The sequence below is a fragment of the Struthio camelus genome, chromosome 19 (assembly GCF_040807025.1).
Source record: "Struthio camelus isolate bStrCam1 chromosome 19, bStrCam1.hap1, whole genome shotgun sequence".
Classification (NCBI taxonomy): Eukaryota; Metazoa; Chordata; class Aves; order Struthioniformes; family Struthionidae; genus Struthio; species Struthio camelus.
The window spans coordinates 3,867,204-3,883,559 of NC_090960.1; the positions used below are offsets into that span (position 1 = coordinate 3,867,204).

Consider the following 16,356-nt stretch of genomic DNA (forward strand, 5'->3'; position numbering starts at 1 on the left):
TGGAAACTTTAACCTCTCTCTCCTCCCCGGAACAGTTTTAAACAAGTTCAAATGAGAGGTAGAGCAGCAACGGAGAAAAGAGGTGTTGGTAGTTTCTTATGTAAACAAACAATTTTATTGAGTTCACTTTCAATAAACCAGCTGCTAAACATTTGCTCTGTATCATCACCACTTGCAAAGTGCTGAGATTGGGCCTCCTAAGGAGGTTTAAAAAAAATAGCAAAGACTGAGAGGAAGAATGTTATGAAACATTTAACTGCAGATTATGTACACATATTTCTTGACAGTTCAGTGTTAAATGACAATGTCTGCACCTATGGTGGTAACGTTTCATTCCATTTCTTAAAGAAAACTTGTTTTCTTCAATCATACTATAGGTTAGAAGAAGAATTCAGGAAAGCTATGCTTTAGTAGCATAATGAAAATATCAATTTGTGCATGAGACAGACAAACCAAAGAGCATTAAATGAGATCCCATAATTTTTTCTCCTGTGCAAGAATCATTGCCACCACCTCTCCAAGAAACTCTCAGCAGCAAGAAGTCATGTATTTCCACACAGGTGACAGACGTTGAGAAGTTAGGAAGAACAATGCTAAAAAGCTAACAATCTCCTCTTACGTATGCTTACAATTTATTATAAAATTCCTTCTCATGATGGACAAACTTTACGTATCTATGGAGATATAAAGGTATTACGGATACCTGAATGGAAGTGGCAAAACCAAAGATTACATTAACTTTGAGGTGGTCTAAATGCATGCTGTGTTCACCCTTTTAAAAAAAAAAAAAAACAAAAAACTATACCTAAACTCTGTTTACTTATGCAGTCAAATCTACCCTATTCTTTACTGCCATCTTTAGTTAAAAATATATTATTACTAATTATATATAAATGGACTCCAAGGTAAATTCTGTAAAAACAGATGTTTCCCATCATACACCCAATATCCTCCTTGACAAAGATTAAGTTGGAAGTTATACCTCATACACTGACAGAGTATATAAATACTAATAATAATGTACATGGCTGTTCTGCTCTTTCTGTCAGACCTCATTCTTATCTCCAGTCTTGGTAACAACGGTCTAAGTTCCTCTGTTGAGAGGTAAACAATTGATGGCAACCTCAGACTATACGCACTTCTCCTGGCTGTAAATAATGACTGGTACAGAACTAAAATACTTCTTATGCAAAAATCTCCAAGATCATTGCTAAGATTACCACCCTAACATTAAATTATGATTATTTAAATCATTAGGGTAATATATTCTTATCACCTACAAGACCCATATTGAACAAACATTTCCACTACTGTTTCATGAAATTACTGCCATAATTATTTCAGAAATATCTGCGATGGCTAGGATCATGGTTGTATGTAGTTTGCAATAGTATTTTAGAACTAAAGGAAATATTAAAATGGAAAGATATTTTTAAGAAAATAACTACCTTCTATAGGTCCGCAAACAATTTTCTAGTCAGAGGGCTAGAGCCCATCTTGTTCTTTATTTTGAGAGCTAACGTCAGAGGTCACTGTTTAGTGCGCCTTCTGTTGAAAAGAAGTAATTTAATACCTGTGGGTGATGCATCAAAAGCATTAACAGTTCAGAATGTTGCATCTTTTTATAAAAGCAATTTAGTTAGCACTTCAGAGTTTTTGTTTACTAATTGAGACAGCTATTCACTATTATCTGCTATTTAAGACACAGTAAGAGTCTTCACAGCCAGAGAACGTGCACAGCAGCTTCAAACTGAAGGCAGCATAAATATTTAACATTTCAGACTTCACACAATTATCTGCAAATGATATATAGTACAGTCCAACCTGAATATTTTCATCACAGTGAAAAAACATTGTTATACAATTATTTATTGTGGGGGGAAAAAGCCATCTGGTAAGTCTTCAGGAAAGTTCATAAATCCCCTACTTGCAGTACTATTACTGGGAATGTTACTCAAATGCAGGTCAACTACGTAAAGCTGCTTTAAAGATGATCACTGGAATAGATATAAGAGTAAACAGTGAAAAAGATAGGCTGCTAGCCTTTAACATCCAAGTCTTGGCTTTATTTTTGAATCACATAAAGACCATGTCCTCATCTCCCTAAGTGTCTCCAGGCTTCTGCATGCTCATTCTTCAATGAAATGGGAAATACTTCCCTATAGCCTAATAAGTAAAAATTACGAAATAATCAAATGTGAATATATCAGCAGAGGCAAGGTAAATATTTTTAATAAATAGGTGTCCAAATTTCACAGAGCGCAAGATCTTCTCAAGAACTACCCTGGGCAACACTGCTGTGTAAGGTCAGTAAGATCTTTAAGTTTCCTTTTTTTTTAAGCAATAAATGGATATAAATTTTTTTCTTAATTTTTCTTCCAATCTGTTGTATTCAAGTGAGTCTGCAAAAATGTGAGTGACAAAAATAAAAGGGATAAGAAACACAGAGACTTAGCCTATATGTAACCCACTCGCATAACATATTTTATGCAACCAAACTAAAGAGATTAGAGAAACAACCTTCCCCCCCCACCAAGTAATTACACAGAAGCTTTTATAGAGTAAATTGCCGTTATATAAATGTAGTTTAAACCATGTTCTAGCAAAATCCTTCAAGCACTTCTTGTAGTTATTTTTTTGCTATTAGGCAATAGCTGTGACATGTATTGCCTAAGCTAAATATAAGATTTGTATGGACAAGTCACCAGTCATGAGTATTACAACAATTCTTTTGCAAAAGATTTATTTCTGACAAAGATTTCCACTGTAAGCTTCAGAAGAAAACTTGCATAAATTATATAAACTCCTATTCTGTATTAAAACTCTGGCAATACTATTTGAAGTGAATTATACTTTTAGAAATGTGAATTTTACTATTCCACATGCTGTCTCAAATCACTTCCATTACACGTCTATGCGGATACGTTTGAAATGGCAATAACAATGTCTGCTGTCACACCGCTGGGGGGTAAAGCAAGTCACCAAAATGCCTAACCACTTCCCTTTCTATGTGTTTGCAGCTGACTCGCTAATCAAGATATAATCCTGTGGCCATTGCAGAATCAAAGTGCATTCAGATCAAAGTGGTTTACGAGAAATCACTGATGCACCTACTGGGTTCTGAGCAGCAATTCCACAAGGCATAGTGTCTACTGAAGATAGCGGACTATATTTTCACCCATCTCAAGGAAGATAAGGTTGTTTTAAAAAGGTTTACTGTGTCTGCCTGGCTTAGCTTGTAGTTACTTAATTTTATTCTGCAAATAGTCACAGAAATACAGCTAAATAAAGCATTTCACATAAAAGGCTGCTAGTTCCTATTAATAGCAAGAAACTGCCTAAAAGACTCATTTTTGCAACACTGGGAAAAAAACTTAGAGAAATGGACATCTTTCTTATCACTTACACAAAATAAGCAATGTTTCTGCTTATTACTTACTGTTTGCACACATATATAAAAAAAATCTTAATATTGTCCAGATACACTGGCAGTGAATAAACAGGTTGATTTCTAGAAAGTAAAGCCTTGCAGGATCAGCAGTTTTTCTATACTGGGCATCCAGTTAGTCTGCTCTTACCACGTGTATGCACTGATGCGTCTTTGATCAGAAACATACTGATGCCAAAGCAGTGAATATGTAATAAGCCATTTAGATCTCTGATTTGTATGTTCTATAGCTGCTTTCACTTCCTCTTATAACAAAGGCTGACAAGACCATCAGGAACGTTACCTCTTTCCATTCATAAGAAGATATTTTCGGTATTATTTTTACTGGCTCACTCGCCTTCAAAGGACTAAGTTTATGGACAGCCTTTCATATGAGCTAACAGACCAGAGGTTTTGTACCAGCTCTCAAATCTGAAAGACCAGGTCTGCAGAATATATGCTGGGCTTAGACTAGGGCACTATACTTCTGCAAGTAAAATACTTTTGAACCTTTGGGAGCATTTCTGTCTCCATCCAGACAAAAAGAATGAAAGCTAGTTTCTATTCAACGACAAAAGAATTACTGTACATCCTAAAATTAGCCCCAAATCACAGTTAAACAACCGAAAATATTGTAATATATCATTATTAAACAGTAAGCAATTTCAAACATTAAAATATATTTTCCATCTTAAATTAGGAGTGTGACATGCCATTACCTGTAGCAGAGTGCATGAGTTATACTATAAATAGCTATGAAAAAGTTTTCATTTACCAATACAGCTTCTCAAAAGACATTAATTTCAAAGTTAACTGAGCTAACTACTCTATATCAACATAGAATTAAGTGACCCACTTTACATTGATTCAACAGTAAAGATGTATCTATACTGCGTAACTTCATTGCAAGGACCAATTCAATATTACAGGAAAACCCACTGGCTCCCATATTTCCTTCTGTTAACCAACTAGCTCTGCCTGACAAAAAACTGGGTGCAGTTATGGGAGCAGGGTACCCCAGAGCATTACCACAGAGGTAGTATGACCAAAATAGTAAGAAAAGGTGGCTTCCTCCATCCTATGCAATCCTTCAACACTGGTCCAGTAGGCCTCCCAAATATCCTCATGCCGCAGTCAAGAACATGCGCCACATATCCTTACTATGTTATAATGTCTCATTCTGGAGGTCTTTGAGACAGTCCTCATGTTATTTCAGATAGCCTGAGTAAAATGAATAAAAAAATAAAACCCACAACCCCACAAAAAATTGCATAGACAGTCAGAAACCGTGCGACATAGGACACACACAAAGGAGACCTGGGAAAAGTATGAACACGAACAGCTTGCATTAGAAGACAAGCCCCAATCTAAAACACTTTGCAAAACCTGGAATAGGTATAAATAACTTGCTGTAGAGACAATAGTCTAGATATACCTTTAAACTTTCATGCACTAACCCCAACCCCAACCCTAATTACAACCATCTGTGCAATCCCTACAGTATGAGATGAAGCCAGCGCTTGCCTTCGTCAGTGCTAGCCGTTTCCTAAACCTGCAGCATCCAGCAAACAACAGAGGGCTCAAACTTTAGATTCCCAAATGCTTAGACTCTCAAACATCAACTCTAACGTGACTATAGCCAGGGACCCGTTCTTATACTAAAATCATCCGCTACTGTTAAGGACTTATTGGTAAAGGCTAAGCTTGTGGAGCCAGTAACAAATAATCTACAGGGCTCCTCTATCCCAGGGGCTGACTCATCTTCAGTTTTAGCCAAAGGATCCATTTATCTAAAATATAAGGTTGGGATTGGCCTCTGTCAACACTGTCTTAGCTTTGTGGGCCCTGAAGCACCCAGCGTTAAAGCGGGCTCTTGAAACTCATCTTTCAAACTCTTACTCTAACCCTAACATTAAACCTATGTTTAATTACAGCCAGGGAATACCTGAAATAAATTAGGACCTCCTAAGCTATCTACAGAGCTTCTTAGTACAGTGCTGTTAACTACAAAGTTCAAAATCTACAGCACACTGACCTGCTTTACAAATACTTGACGGAATTGGAACACTACCATGTTTACCCTGCAGTAAGAGCACTCACACAGGGAATAAGTTCTGAGCAACCAGTGGACTGTAAATTTAGATTTAATTATTAAGCATCCTTAACATAAAATAACCTCAAACTGACACCTTATTTGAAAGTCATGGAAGATAAAGGAACTATGCTATCAATGAATCAGGTGTTAAAATACTAAAAGATTAAGTTTAGTTGATAATAGAGAATGCAATCTCTCTAAAACTACAAAAAGATATATAGCATAAAAAAACCTAAAGACAAAAGCTATTGAGTATTAAATATCTGTAGTGAGATAAGAGTTTCTGTTGATACCAAATACCTCGGAGATTTTAGAAACAGAAGAATATAGACTTCAGTCTTGTGATTTTTATTGACTACGTGTCTTCACAATGCCTCTATCAGTCTAGATAATTTATATTTTAACATTTAACTGAGTCTTTTTAGCAAATAACTTCTGGTTTGTTCCAGAATAATCTGTTTTTCTTAAAATGTTATTTCCATACGTTTACCCAGTTTAAAATCAAAGTTATGGAAATAATTTCGACACAATCAAAAATGGAAGAAGGAAAACAAGAGAGTTGATCTTGCCATACACGCATCTGCTATGTAAGCCACTCCTCTGCTCAGAAAGCATCAAACTTGATGCATCTTGATTAGTTTTACAAGTTCAGCAAAAAAAAGTTGTTTCAAGTTAATGACAAGTGTCTTCAGTTTGCAGCACACCAGCTATATTTGAAAAATTGTATTTTTAAGAAAACTAAAGAGTTTTGGACATCCAATTTAATAAGAAGTCAGATTAATCCGTCTCCTGCTTATGCCACTAAGACAGCTATAAATAAGGTTAATCAAACAGGAAACAGTTTAAGATGCTTTAATTATGGCTCATAGTATGTCATAAAATTAACCAGTCTCTGCACGCTTTGTATTAGATAAACGTACTCTGTATTGTTAAGTATCTGCCACTGGCGTGGTCTAACAAAGCAGTCCCACTGCTGAAACTTATAAAAGCACTACTTTGCAGAGCCAAGTGTTTGTAGATGAGATTCTCGGGGAATTTATCATTCCCTATTGTCCATTTCTTCCGTTTAAATCCCAGAGTCTTCTGGAAAGCAGAATTCTAAGAAAAGAAAGCACGCTAAATCAGCAGCAGTACTCTCAAGTAAACAGATGCTGCTCATCAAGACTCATTGAAGTCCTACATGACTCCCTTTCAGTTCCTGAACAGAACTGCATAAGCATCAGTTATGGGGAGAGAAGTACCCTCCCAGCATTTCTTTTTTTTTTAAATTTCCTTCAAGTGTACTATATCTACACATTCACTTTTAGCTTTATTGTCAAAATAAAACACAATTTATGTTCTTTAAACATTGATGCTAGAGTCCAGTTAGTGAGTTCTTAATGGGAGTCAGTTCTGAAAAATTCTACAATTTCTATCCCAAGAGCATAATATCATCACATACCCCCAAAATGTAACAAAATATTTGCATGATATTGAATTTTCATTGCACACCCATACGCTTTGCCCTCTTTGCTTTCATTCAGATGCTGCAAAAGCTTACACTGTTTTAGCTATTTACACTACAAAAAGCTACGCATACAAGAAAGTACGGTAACAAAGAAGAGGAAAAATCCACATTAATTTATAGGTAGAGATTTTAAAAATTCACAATTATCATATGATATACTAAATCAATTCAAATATAATTTCTGAGATTGAAATCAAGCTCGAAGTGTAAGTGATACATATTCCATTTTTGTCTTGACAGACTTGCCCCTCTCCTGGCTTCTCCTGAATCATAAATGATTATTTTAAGCACTGAACAGGAGTTTGCACAGTATGTAGCACAGCATACCAGTGTATTAGATCCTAATATAATATGCAGATCTTTGGAATATTTCAGAGGAATGGATAAAACTGAAAGCAACTAGCCTTGATTCGTGTACTACATATCTAATCTAAATTGAAGCTGGTTTAGTTTACTTATCGGGGGGGGAAAAAAAACCACTTGAAAATGTTCTGTTACATTCCTGTCACTTGAAAGCTGACCAACTTTGGTGGCTTCACTTTTGCTTTGCTTTAATTTTTATGACTGAATAAAACCCTGAAAATGTGTCTTTATTATAATTGAAAGGGTACCCAGACAATCTATAGGAGGGCTGTTAGACAACACAAAGCATATGTCTGTTTAATAAGTTCGGCTATAAACTTGGCGATGCCTCAACAATTACTGCATTTGCCACTTACTTCAAAGTTTCTTCCAGTTTGCGAATTTTCTTTTGAGCATCCCCTCTTTCTTTATCAAGATCATTCCGGATGCCATGAATCTACCATTTGAAGGAAAAAATACTACATTTTAGCTAAAACAAAGTCTGATGGAACAAATTACTGTTATTTTAAATTATAAAGACTCTTTATAAATTCATTATGCATTAGGATAGACAATGATGTGTATGATGTTTCTAAAATAATATAAAATGAAAGAACAAAAATAAATGGAGAGATGAAGTATGAGAATATGGTCAATAGAGCTATTTTGCTTCTTCTCAAAATGAATATTACCCTCTACAATAAAGAAACATCAGTAATGGCATTAAAAAGAACTATATTTTTCTTTAGGATGAAGACAAAAAGATTTAGAAACATGCCTAAAATAATAACACGTATTGCTTTATGATGCAGAATTCCTACTTACCGATTAGTGAATACAAATTCATAGCTAACTGCCTTTTATAATTTCTTTTAACAAAAAAAAATCTATATATATAAAAATGATACTGAATAAGATTACTTGAGAATAATACATACTCAAACATTAACCAATGGAAGGTGGAAAAGAAAAATTAAAACTTCTGACAAAAAGTGAATTACAATTGAAGAGCCTCCTACCCAGTGAGATAAAAATACAGTAGATGAATCATTACATAAAAGCTTTTCATGTTTCCATTTTGTATCCAGACGTTAAACAGTGTTTGGAAATGCTGGGGTATGATACTCTTGTACAAGTGAAGGGTACAACTAACTTACACCCAGAAAAAGAACACTCACAACTCTAAAAGAAAATAGTATCTTAGCTATTTTAATTTTATAACTAACCAAATACAGCACAGCATATTTATATCTCCAATGAAAAAACAGTTTAGACATTCTCATGCGTAAATGGGTCCACACAGCTGTTAACTATACAGAAGCACGAATAATTAGTTGGTTTGAAACAGCCTCAAAACTGACGGGCTGTTCATCAGCATGTAAAGTTAGTATTACCTACCAATACTGATAAAATTAAATATATTTAGCAACTGGCTCAGAAACGGCTCTCAGTAATAATCTGCCACTGTTCTTAGGCTTAGCTGAATGTTTGGAAAACAAGCAGTAGATTTGCAAAAAGCAGGTGTTTCCTTTGCTTGTAAAACCATTTAGCCTAACTGGTTCCTGATTCAGCAGATAAGCACATTTTATCAAAGTGACATTCAGGGTTACTACCTATTCTTTGTTTGATGTTTAAATATCCTAGTAGGGAATAGCCACTGTAGACCAATAAAGATGATTAGATAACAGGAAGGTACTTAAGTGAACAGACTGCACCAGAGAATTCATTATTCCCTCACTTGAAGGCAAGCTAGTATTTTATGGGCCAATCCATACTCTTTTATGGATTTATAACAATAGATCACCCAAATGTATTTACTCCTCTGCTCTCAGAGATTTTATTCTCAAAGCACACACGTAAATCAAAAGTTCTGAATATGCAAACTGCTATAGCTATCTACCAAACCAAAGGTTTTTCTTTCTTTTTTACTGATACATAGTTATATGCCTCCTCAAATAAGCTTCATTACTACAGGAGTCAAATGACATTCTCTCAACAATGGCAACCCCTCTTTTTAACTTTGGGTTGTAAGGGCAAATCTTGAAATAACAGAGAAATGAGAGAGACTTAGAAAGTTGAACAGCATAACAAATAGCAATTCCAAATAGATGTGCTGTTAATACCGAATTATTATAGTAAGGAACTTGAACACATATATTGTCCTTCTTATATACCAGTTAAAACCTGAATTATATTGTTATGGGGGGTGGGGGGGGAGAGGGAAGGGAAGATTTAACCCCTTGTAAAAAGAAGGGACACGATGCAGCCCAAAAATCCATGCAGAATTTACTGAGTATGCAAAACCCTTTCCTTTATCAAAAACCTTTAAACTAAAACCACAGACAACTCAGACATCAGAAAAACACTCTTTGGAATTAAACTATTGTTAGGCATTATCAACAACCAGACAGAGGTCACAAATAACTTCCAAAATTGTTGACCAACATTGTGTAGAACAAAATATTTATGCAATAAAGTTTTACTTGGAGAAAACAGTTCCGTACACAGCAGAACTTCTCCCTAATCTGCAAACAATCCTGCATTACAGACCTTGCATCTCCCTTGGCCAGAGAACTCGCAGCTCTCCCGAGTCCCCTCTCATTTGAAACAATCAGTTATTTTCACTATACAATATGCAATATACCATCTTTCTAAGCTCTTAGTCATGACATCCAGACAGCAGAGTAACAGAACTTCGCAGAGAAGATCAGAAAGGTACTCAACAGCTGATCTCTCAAGATATTCTAAGGTTTTGCAAGCCGTTTGGCTTTTTAGGTCAGTTCTGCAGTCTACCCAAACCTTACACTGATAATAATTACTCAACTTGAGCTACTTATGGAAAGGTAATAAATTTGGACATATAAGACTTATAAGAATGATAACAGAGAGATAGCCACAGTCACGACTTTCAGACTATATTCATACTAGCACTGGAACTCAAATGAATATGCTTACTAACTAGAATGGTTGCTGACATATCTGTAAGCCAATGCTAAGTAGCATTCCTCAAAACTTGTTCAGGATTAGCACAGGACAGGCAGCCCTTCAAAAAAGTAACATGAACGCAACCATCTTGCTGTGCAGAATAAGAAATTTTAATAGCGTAGATGTGGGCCGTTCTACACCACTTGGAATTAGTGCCTGGGAGCATTACTAGCCACATTTAATCTGTGCATATCAGAGCATATTCTGTGCATGTTAGAGGAACTGATTTGCTCCAATAAACCAACATCCACTGTATGTCAGTTGCCAGAAGATACCCAAATTTTGCTAATATGTTTCTATTCTGACCTGCAGTACTATTGCAATCCTAGGCCTTGGTTGAGGACAACATTCAAAAATAAAAACGTAACTCAGTCTGGTAAAAAGACAAATGAAGTCAAGGTTTTGGTCTAAACCTTACAAGATATGAAAAAGTATTCAACCTCAAAGAAGGAATCAACTCTAACCAAAAACCCACTAACACTCGTGTTTCAATTGCTGTTAGTAAATGACTAGTAGCTATGATCACAATTCATCATTTTATGTTATAAAGTTGCTGCATTTGAAAATGACATTTGAATAACACATTTTTTCCATTAAGAAAGCATCTAACATAGTCTTATTAAATAACACTGCATGAGCTGAACATACGCCACTAAAAATTAATTTGAAATGTATTGATGTTTACAGGAACAGTATTTGCAAAGTGCTTTACAACAAACTGCTTTTGCTAAGTACTACATTTTTTAATTTAAGTTTCCAATGTGAAAACAATGCATGTCAACAATATATGGAGAACACACATTCAAGTCGTAGGAAAGCACAGAATAAAGATATACTGGGAGAAAGAAGTATGGAAGAACATATGAACACTGACCACAGGTCAGGCTAAGTTCAATTTAGTTCAGTAACTTTTCTCTAGTAGCAATTAACATCAGATGCCAGCAAAGGAAGTGTATAAGAGGACAACCACTCAGTGATGCTTTGCTGGTATGCTCTCCCAGTGACCACAATTGGGCACTATTGTTATCTAGAATCAGAGGTGATCTCTCTGCACTTAAATAGCCTAGGCCAATCTTCCTTGAATTGTTCAATTATTTTTCCAACCCATGTGAAATGTTTAGATTTCACATTATCCTATGGCAGATCTCCACAGACTCACTCTACATAGTGCGAAAAAGCTTGTTTTGAAACTGCCACCTGCTAGTTTCACTTAAGGCCTCCCACTTCTTGCATTGAGAGACAATGAACAGTTGTTCCATATACAGCCTCTGTCACTGCCTTTTTTTGTTTCTCTCTTTTTTTTTTTTTTTTTTTTAAAGACTTCAATAGCTGCCTAAGAAAGAGTCAAAATAATGAAAAAAATACAATAAGAGCATTGGAAGTACTGCATCTCCTTAGCTGGAATGAATTCCACTCAAAGTGAGTTAAAGAGCATACATTACCATGTTTCAAACCACTGATACGTTTGCTAAAGATTGTAACATCTTTACACTTGTTTAAAAGCTCATTATTTTCACACTGGGTTTTAGGTTTCATTATTTGCATATCTTTAGTATACCCAAAATTTATTTGGGGGGGATTTCAGAATTTAAACAACATACCAGCTGCATTTACGTTAAAACAATACCTGTTTCTCATATACACGCTCCAAGTGAAGTTTATCCTGTTGAAATTTGTAGTCTTGATCCTGCAAAGAGAGATGTGCATTTTGAATAGACAAATCACATTTTCCTTTCATTTCACAGTATTCATCATATGTATCCACTTATTTTGCTATAATATAGCACAGACCATAAAATTTAAAAATCTACTTTGTGGTATCATTAAACAATTCTTTTATCAACATTTAACTATTATTTTAATTACAGAAAAGATGCCACTTTATCTTTACTATTTCATTAGCACAAAATGGCTTCTAAATAGATGTAAGAAATCATAGGGTCAAACACAGATTTTAGTTCCTTGCTCAGAAGTCCAAGATGCGAGGAATACTATTAGACTTTAGGTCATGCAGAAGAGAAAGTCCCTCCTTGACTTAAAAAAAAATTCAACCAACAGCAAAAATATCCACGCATAACAAGAACCATGCCATCTGGGCTAGTTTAACACCTCTAGAACAAAACCAACTAGAGCAACTAGCTCTCCTGAGCTATTAAGATGCTATTCTACGCTATGTAAACTGTTAATTGAAAGAGAAAGGAGGACAAGCAGATGCCAAAACTCAAAACAGGATTGATACATGTAGAAATGAAAGTCATTATCCTAAGAAAGATTAATTTATATGTCTATGAGGAAATGGAATAGTGAATTGTTAAAAAGCAACAGAAATGAATACAATTTTGAAGCTTACTTTAAGACGTAGGCTGTTTAAGAAAGCAAAAAGGCCTTTTCAGTTCTTCAGTGTGGTTCTCTATAACCCATTGATACATGTTTCACCTAGTTTGACATATCATTTAAGACAAATAGTCAAGAGGTCCCTGTAAAAATTCTGTCCTTACCTATAAAGTGATCTCTTTGAATCATACTTTTTATTCAACCTTCGATATAATATGTATCTAAGTGTATTTCAGTTTGGCTATCTAAACATAGGAAAAAGTTTTAAAAAAATAATTAAGGAAAAAAAAAAATCAGGGCTTACCCTCAGCTGTTGCTGCCTTTGATGTTCTGATTCTTGTAACTGTTGTTTTAATAGAGACACATTATGTTCCAATTCTTCAATCACATTAGATGCCTGTAGAGATTTAACAGCAGAAAGAATTTTTGTCTTGCATTCTGCTAGCTCTACCGATACAACTTTTACCTTTTTAAGTTTACCTTCCCAAGTTGACTGGAAATTGGAAAAAATAATCAGCTTGGGAAAGAAAATTGATCAGTTCCCAGCTCCAGATACTTCACTGCTGTTACTCTGTTCAACTTAAAAACGTAAACAAAATCACACTAAAATAACTAATTAAAAACAACCCCAAAACTTCACATCACCTTGGCACTAACGGTTGAAAGAAAAAAATACCTTGTAAAGGTATCGGGTAAAGTAAAGTAACAAAGTAAAGTATCAAAGCTCTCAGAATTTCAGTAAACAAATCGAAAAGATTCAATTTATCCAATGCTCTAAGGATTAGCAGAGAGAATTTAAAGTATGAACCTTTTCTATAGTTAGTTAACTTGAAAATGATATGTGATATATATATATTCGCCAGTGCATGCACAACATATTAACTTGATAGATATTTGTAGATATTTGTACAGAAAAATTGACTTATTGCATTTTAGGGAAATGTATATTTATGGAATTTAAAATAACTTTAATACACATAAATATTTTAATACACATAAATACACTGTTCCATAGAAAAGACAGACATAAAAATTTGTCTTCAAATGCATAATTAAGGAAGATATTTTTTCCAGAAATAATCTGTTGAAGATGCCTTATGAAAACATTAAGTCTTTAAGCGTGCTGAGGTTCTTTGGCACCCAGAACTTTTACAGCAACACAAATACAACGAACATATCAATTGAGCCTTAGCTGAACCAACCATGAAAATGCTACCTATATGTATGCATGTACACAACATCTCCCACACACATTCTCAGTCAACTTCAATCAATTTTTTAGTCAAATTTGGAAATGAAAACTTAAATCACAATTTATAAAATTGAAGAGACCAGTTTGAAAATAAACAACCAGTAAGCAAGTATTTTTATGTGTATTCTAAATGGAAACATACCTTAGCTGCAGACAGAGCATGTTCCTGTTTTATAAAATTTATATCAGCATCATATTTACTTTGTAGTTGCTGAATGTTCTCCTCATATTCTTGTGCAATACGGTCCCTGTCTTTCTGAAGTGAGCTGTGCCTACAAATAGTAAGCAAATAGAATATGGAAATTTGCTTTCATATTTTGGTATTTCACCTGTTTTGTATCAATTCTACAGAGTATGCAAGTCTGACTGTTCCATGTGCTCATAGTAATGAAATGAAATGTATTTAAACAATGAAAAGATAACATACTTATGACATTGGTCAGCTCCAAAACCACTTTTTGCATTAACACATTTTCATGACAATTTTGTAATGCCTATTACCATTCACTGGGTTCTTGAAACAAAATGAGTAGTGTTTGGTTTTGGAAATCCCATATTCTTCAAAGTTAAAAGCAGCAACCACTATTTAATTACCTTGCTTTCACTTCCTGAAGCTCAGAGCATACTGCCTGATAACATTGTTCTGCATCAGTCTTTTCTTGAGATAATTTTTGACGCTGTAAATTACTATTTTCAGCCTCAACCGTCAACTGCTGGACGCGAGCCTCCAGTTCTTTGACCATCTGGTTCTAAAAGAATAGGTCATTGTTAAGAAACCACCAGAATAAATTAGTGTATACCCCTGTAGTTATTCAGTAGCCCAGAGCAACAAGGTTCTTTGGTGGTCCGGAAACACAAGAGTTACAACAGCAAAGCTGTGATCAGTCGTGACAGTAAATTCTACGTTGTATTTAAATTAAAAAAAAAAAAAATCCCACATGCACACACAACATCACCACACCAACAACCAACACCACCACCACCTTCAAAATATGCATGCCTAACCACCCCCCCAAAAGTAGCATGTCTTCTCTCCAAATGAAACAATATTTGCAACTCATTTCTATAAAAGTATTAAATCTTAAAAGCATAAATCTTTTAAGCAGGAAAGATAGATATTAAGCATCAGTATCAAAATACAAATTAAAACATTAGAAAATGACAATGCCATCTAGATGTACAACACATTCCTTACTTTGTAACATCATTATTTATGAAAACATGTTTTCGTATGCTCAGTCAATCTTGCAAAATATACAACAGGAACATTCTACAAGGGAATTGGGTAAGAAGCAGTAAGTGCAGTCTTAACTCTTTCAGATGAGGAGTTTCATTAAAAAAAGTCAGCTTGTGGGTCACTTTGTAGGATTTTAGGGTAATTCTACAGTATTTCATACTACCTACTGTACACACAGTTCACTGCTCTTAGTAGATCTCATTTAAGTTTAGAATAATTTGTCTAACCAAAGTACGAGTTAATGGTCCAAATCCAAGCAATTATTAGGACAGAGGGTCCACATCCCCTCCTACCTTTACCCTGTAACACTACTGCTAGGGATAGGGATCAGAGGTGGCTGAAAATGGGAGAGGACTGATTTACTATGCTTCTAATGCTACTGTTAAGATCCCATGACGTTTTAATATATTATAGCATGTTTTTGAATTTAGTAATCTGCTGCTCCTTTCACATTTTGTAATAACCACACAGGCTTCGTAACTATCACTACATATCCTTATTTTCTCCTCCCAGGAAATTAATACTTGTTCAACGGACAAAAACCCCTACTTAATAGTTCTACAATACTAGTTCAATTGTTCAGAGAATTTTATTTGCTAACAGTAATGGCATTCTTGACATTGCAAAACTCTGAACAAGGAAAGAACTCTGAAATACCAAAAAACAACAACAGAGTGAGAGAAAGAAAGAGAGGGAAAAAAACTCATTTTCAGTGACAGTCTAGGCTTTCATCTTAAGCCCTGCCTTGAACTTTACCTTGCTTAATTATTAAATCAGAAGCTGCTCAGCAAGATCTGTCTATTTTTGATGGTTCTTAAATTCAATCTTGCTGACAAGACTGTGTCCGTTTTCCTCTGTATTTACTGGTACCTATGACACGATCTGAATGCTAATTTTTAAATTCAATATTCGTTAATAAGATGATAAAGTTTGTTTGACATTGTCCTCTCAGTTTTCTTTGTGTCTCATACTGAAAAAATGAATAAGATGTTTTATTGAGGAGACTTTTTCATTTTTACTAATACTTATTTGCCTTTTTGCTTCAAGGCATTTTGCTTATTTGCCTTTTTGCTTCAAGTTTCCATCAAGTGGAAACTTGATGTGAGGTTTTCTGTGTAATTCTGTGATCAGGGAAGAATTTGTTTCTCCTTATCAAATTAGCAGCTGCCACAAGTGA

At 34.8% G+C, this 16,356-nt stretch overlaps 1 protein-coding gene across 7 annotated transcripts in view; it reads right to left on the bottom strand.

Annotated features, from left to right (window-relative positions):
* The window catches only part of CEP112 (centrosomal protein 112), a 183,242-nt gene that overhangs the window by 121,954 nt on the left and 44,932 nt on the right, over positions 1-16,356 (bottom strand). For all 7 annotated transcript variants that reach the window (XM_068914100.1, XM_068914096.1, XM_068914098.1 and 4 more), the window contains 5 exons: positions 14,537-14,691; positions 14,085-14,214; positions 12,995-13,087; positions 11,984-12,043; positions 7,749-7,828 (listed from right to left, as the gene is read on the bottom strand). In XM_068914100.1, the coding sequence (XP_068770201.1) occupies positions 7,749-7,828; positions 11,984-12,043; positions 12,995-13,087; positions 14,085-14,214; positions 14,537-14,691 (518 nt within the window). The remainder of the gene's footprint in view (positions 1-7,748; positions 7,829-11,983; positions 12,044-12,994; positions 13,088-14,084; positions 14,215-14,536; positions 14,692-16,356) is intronic.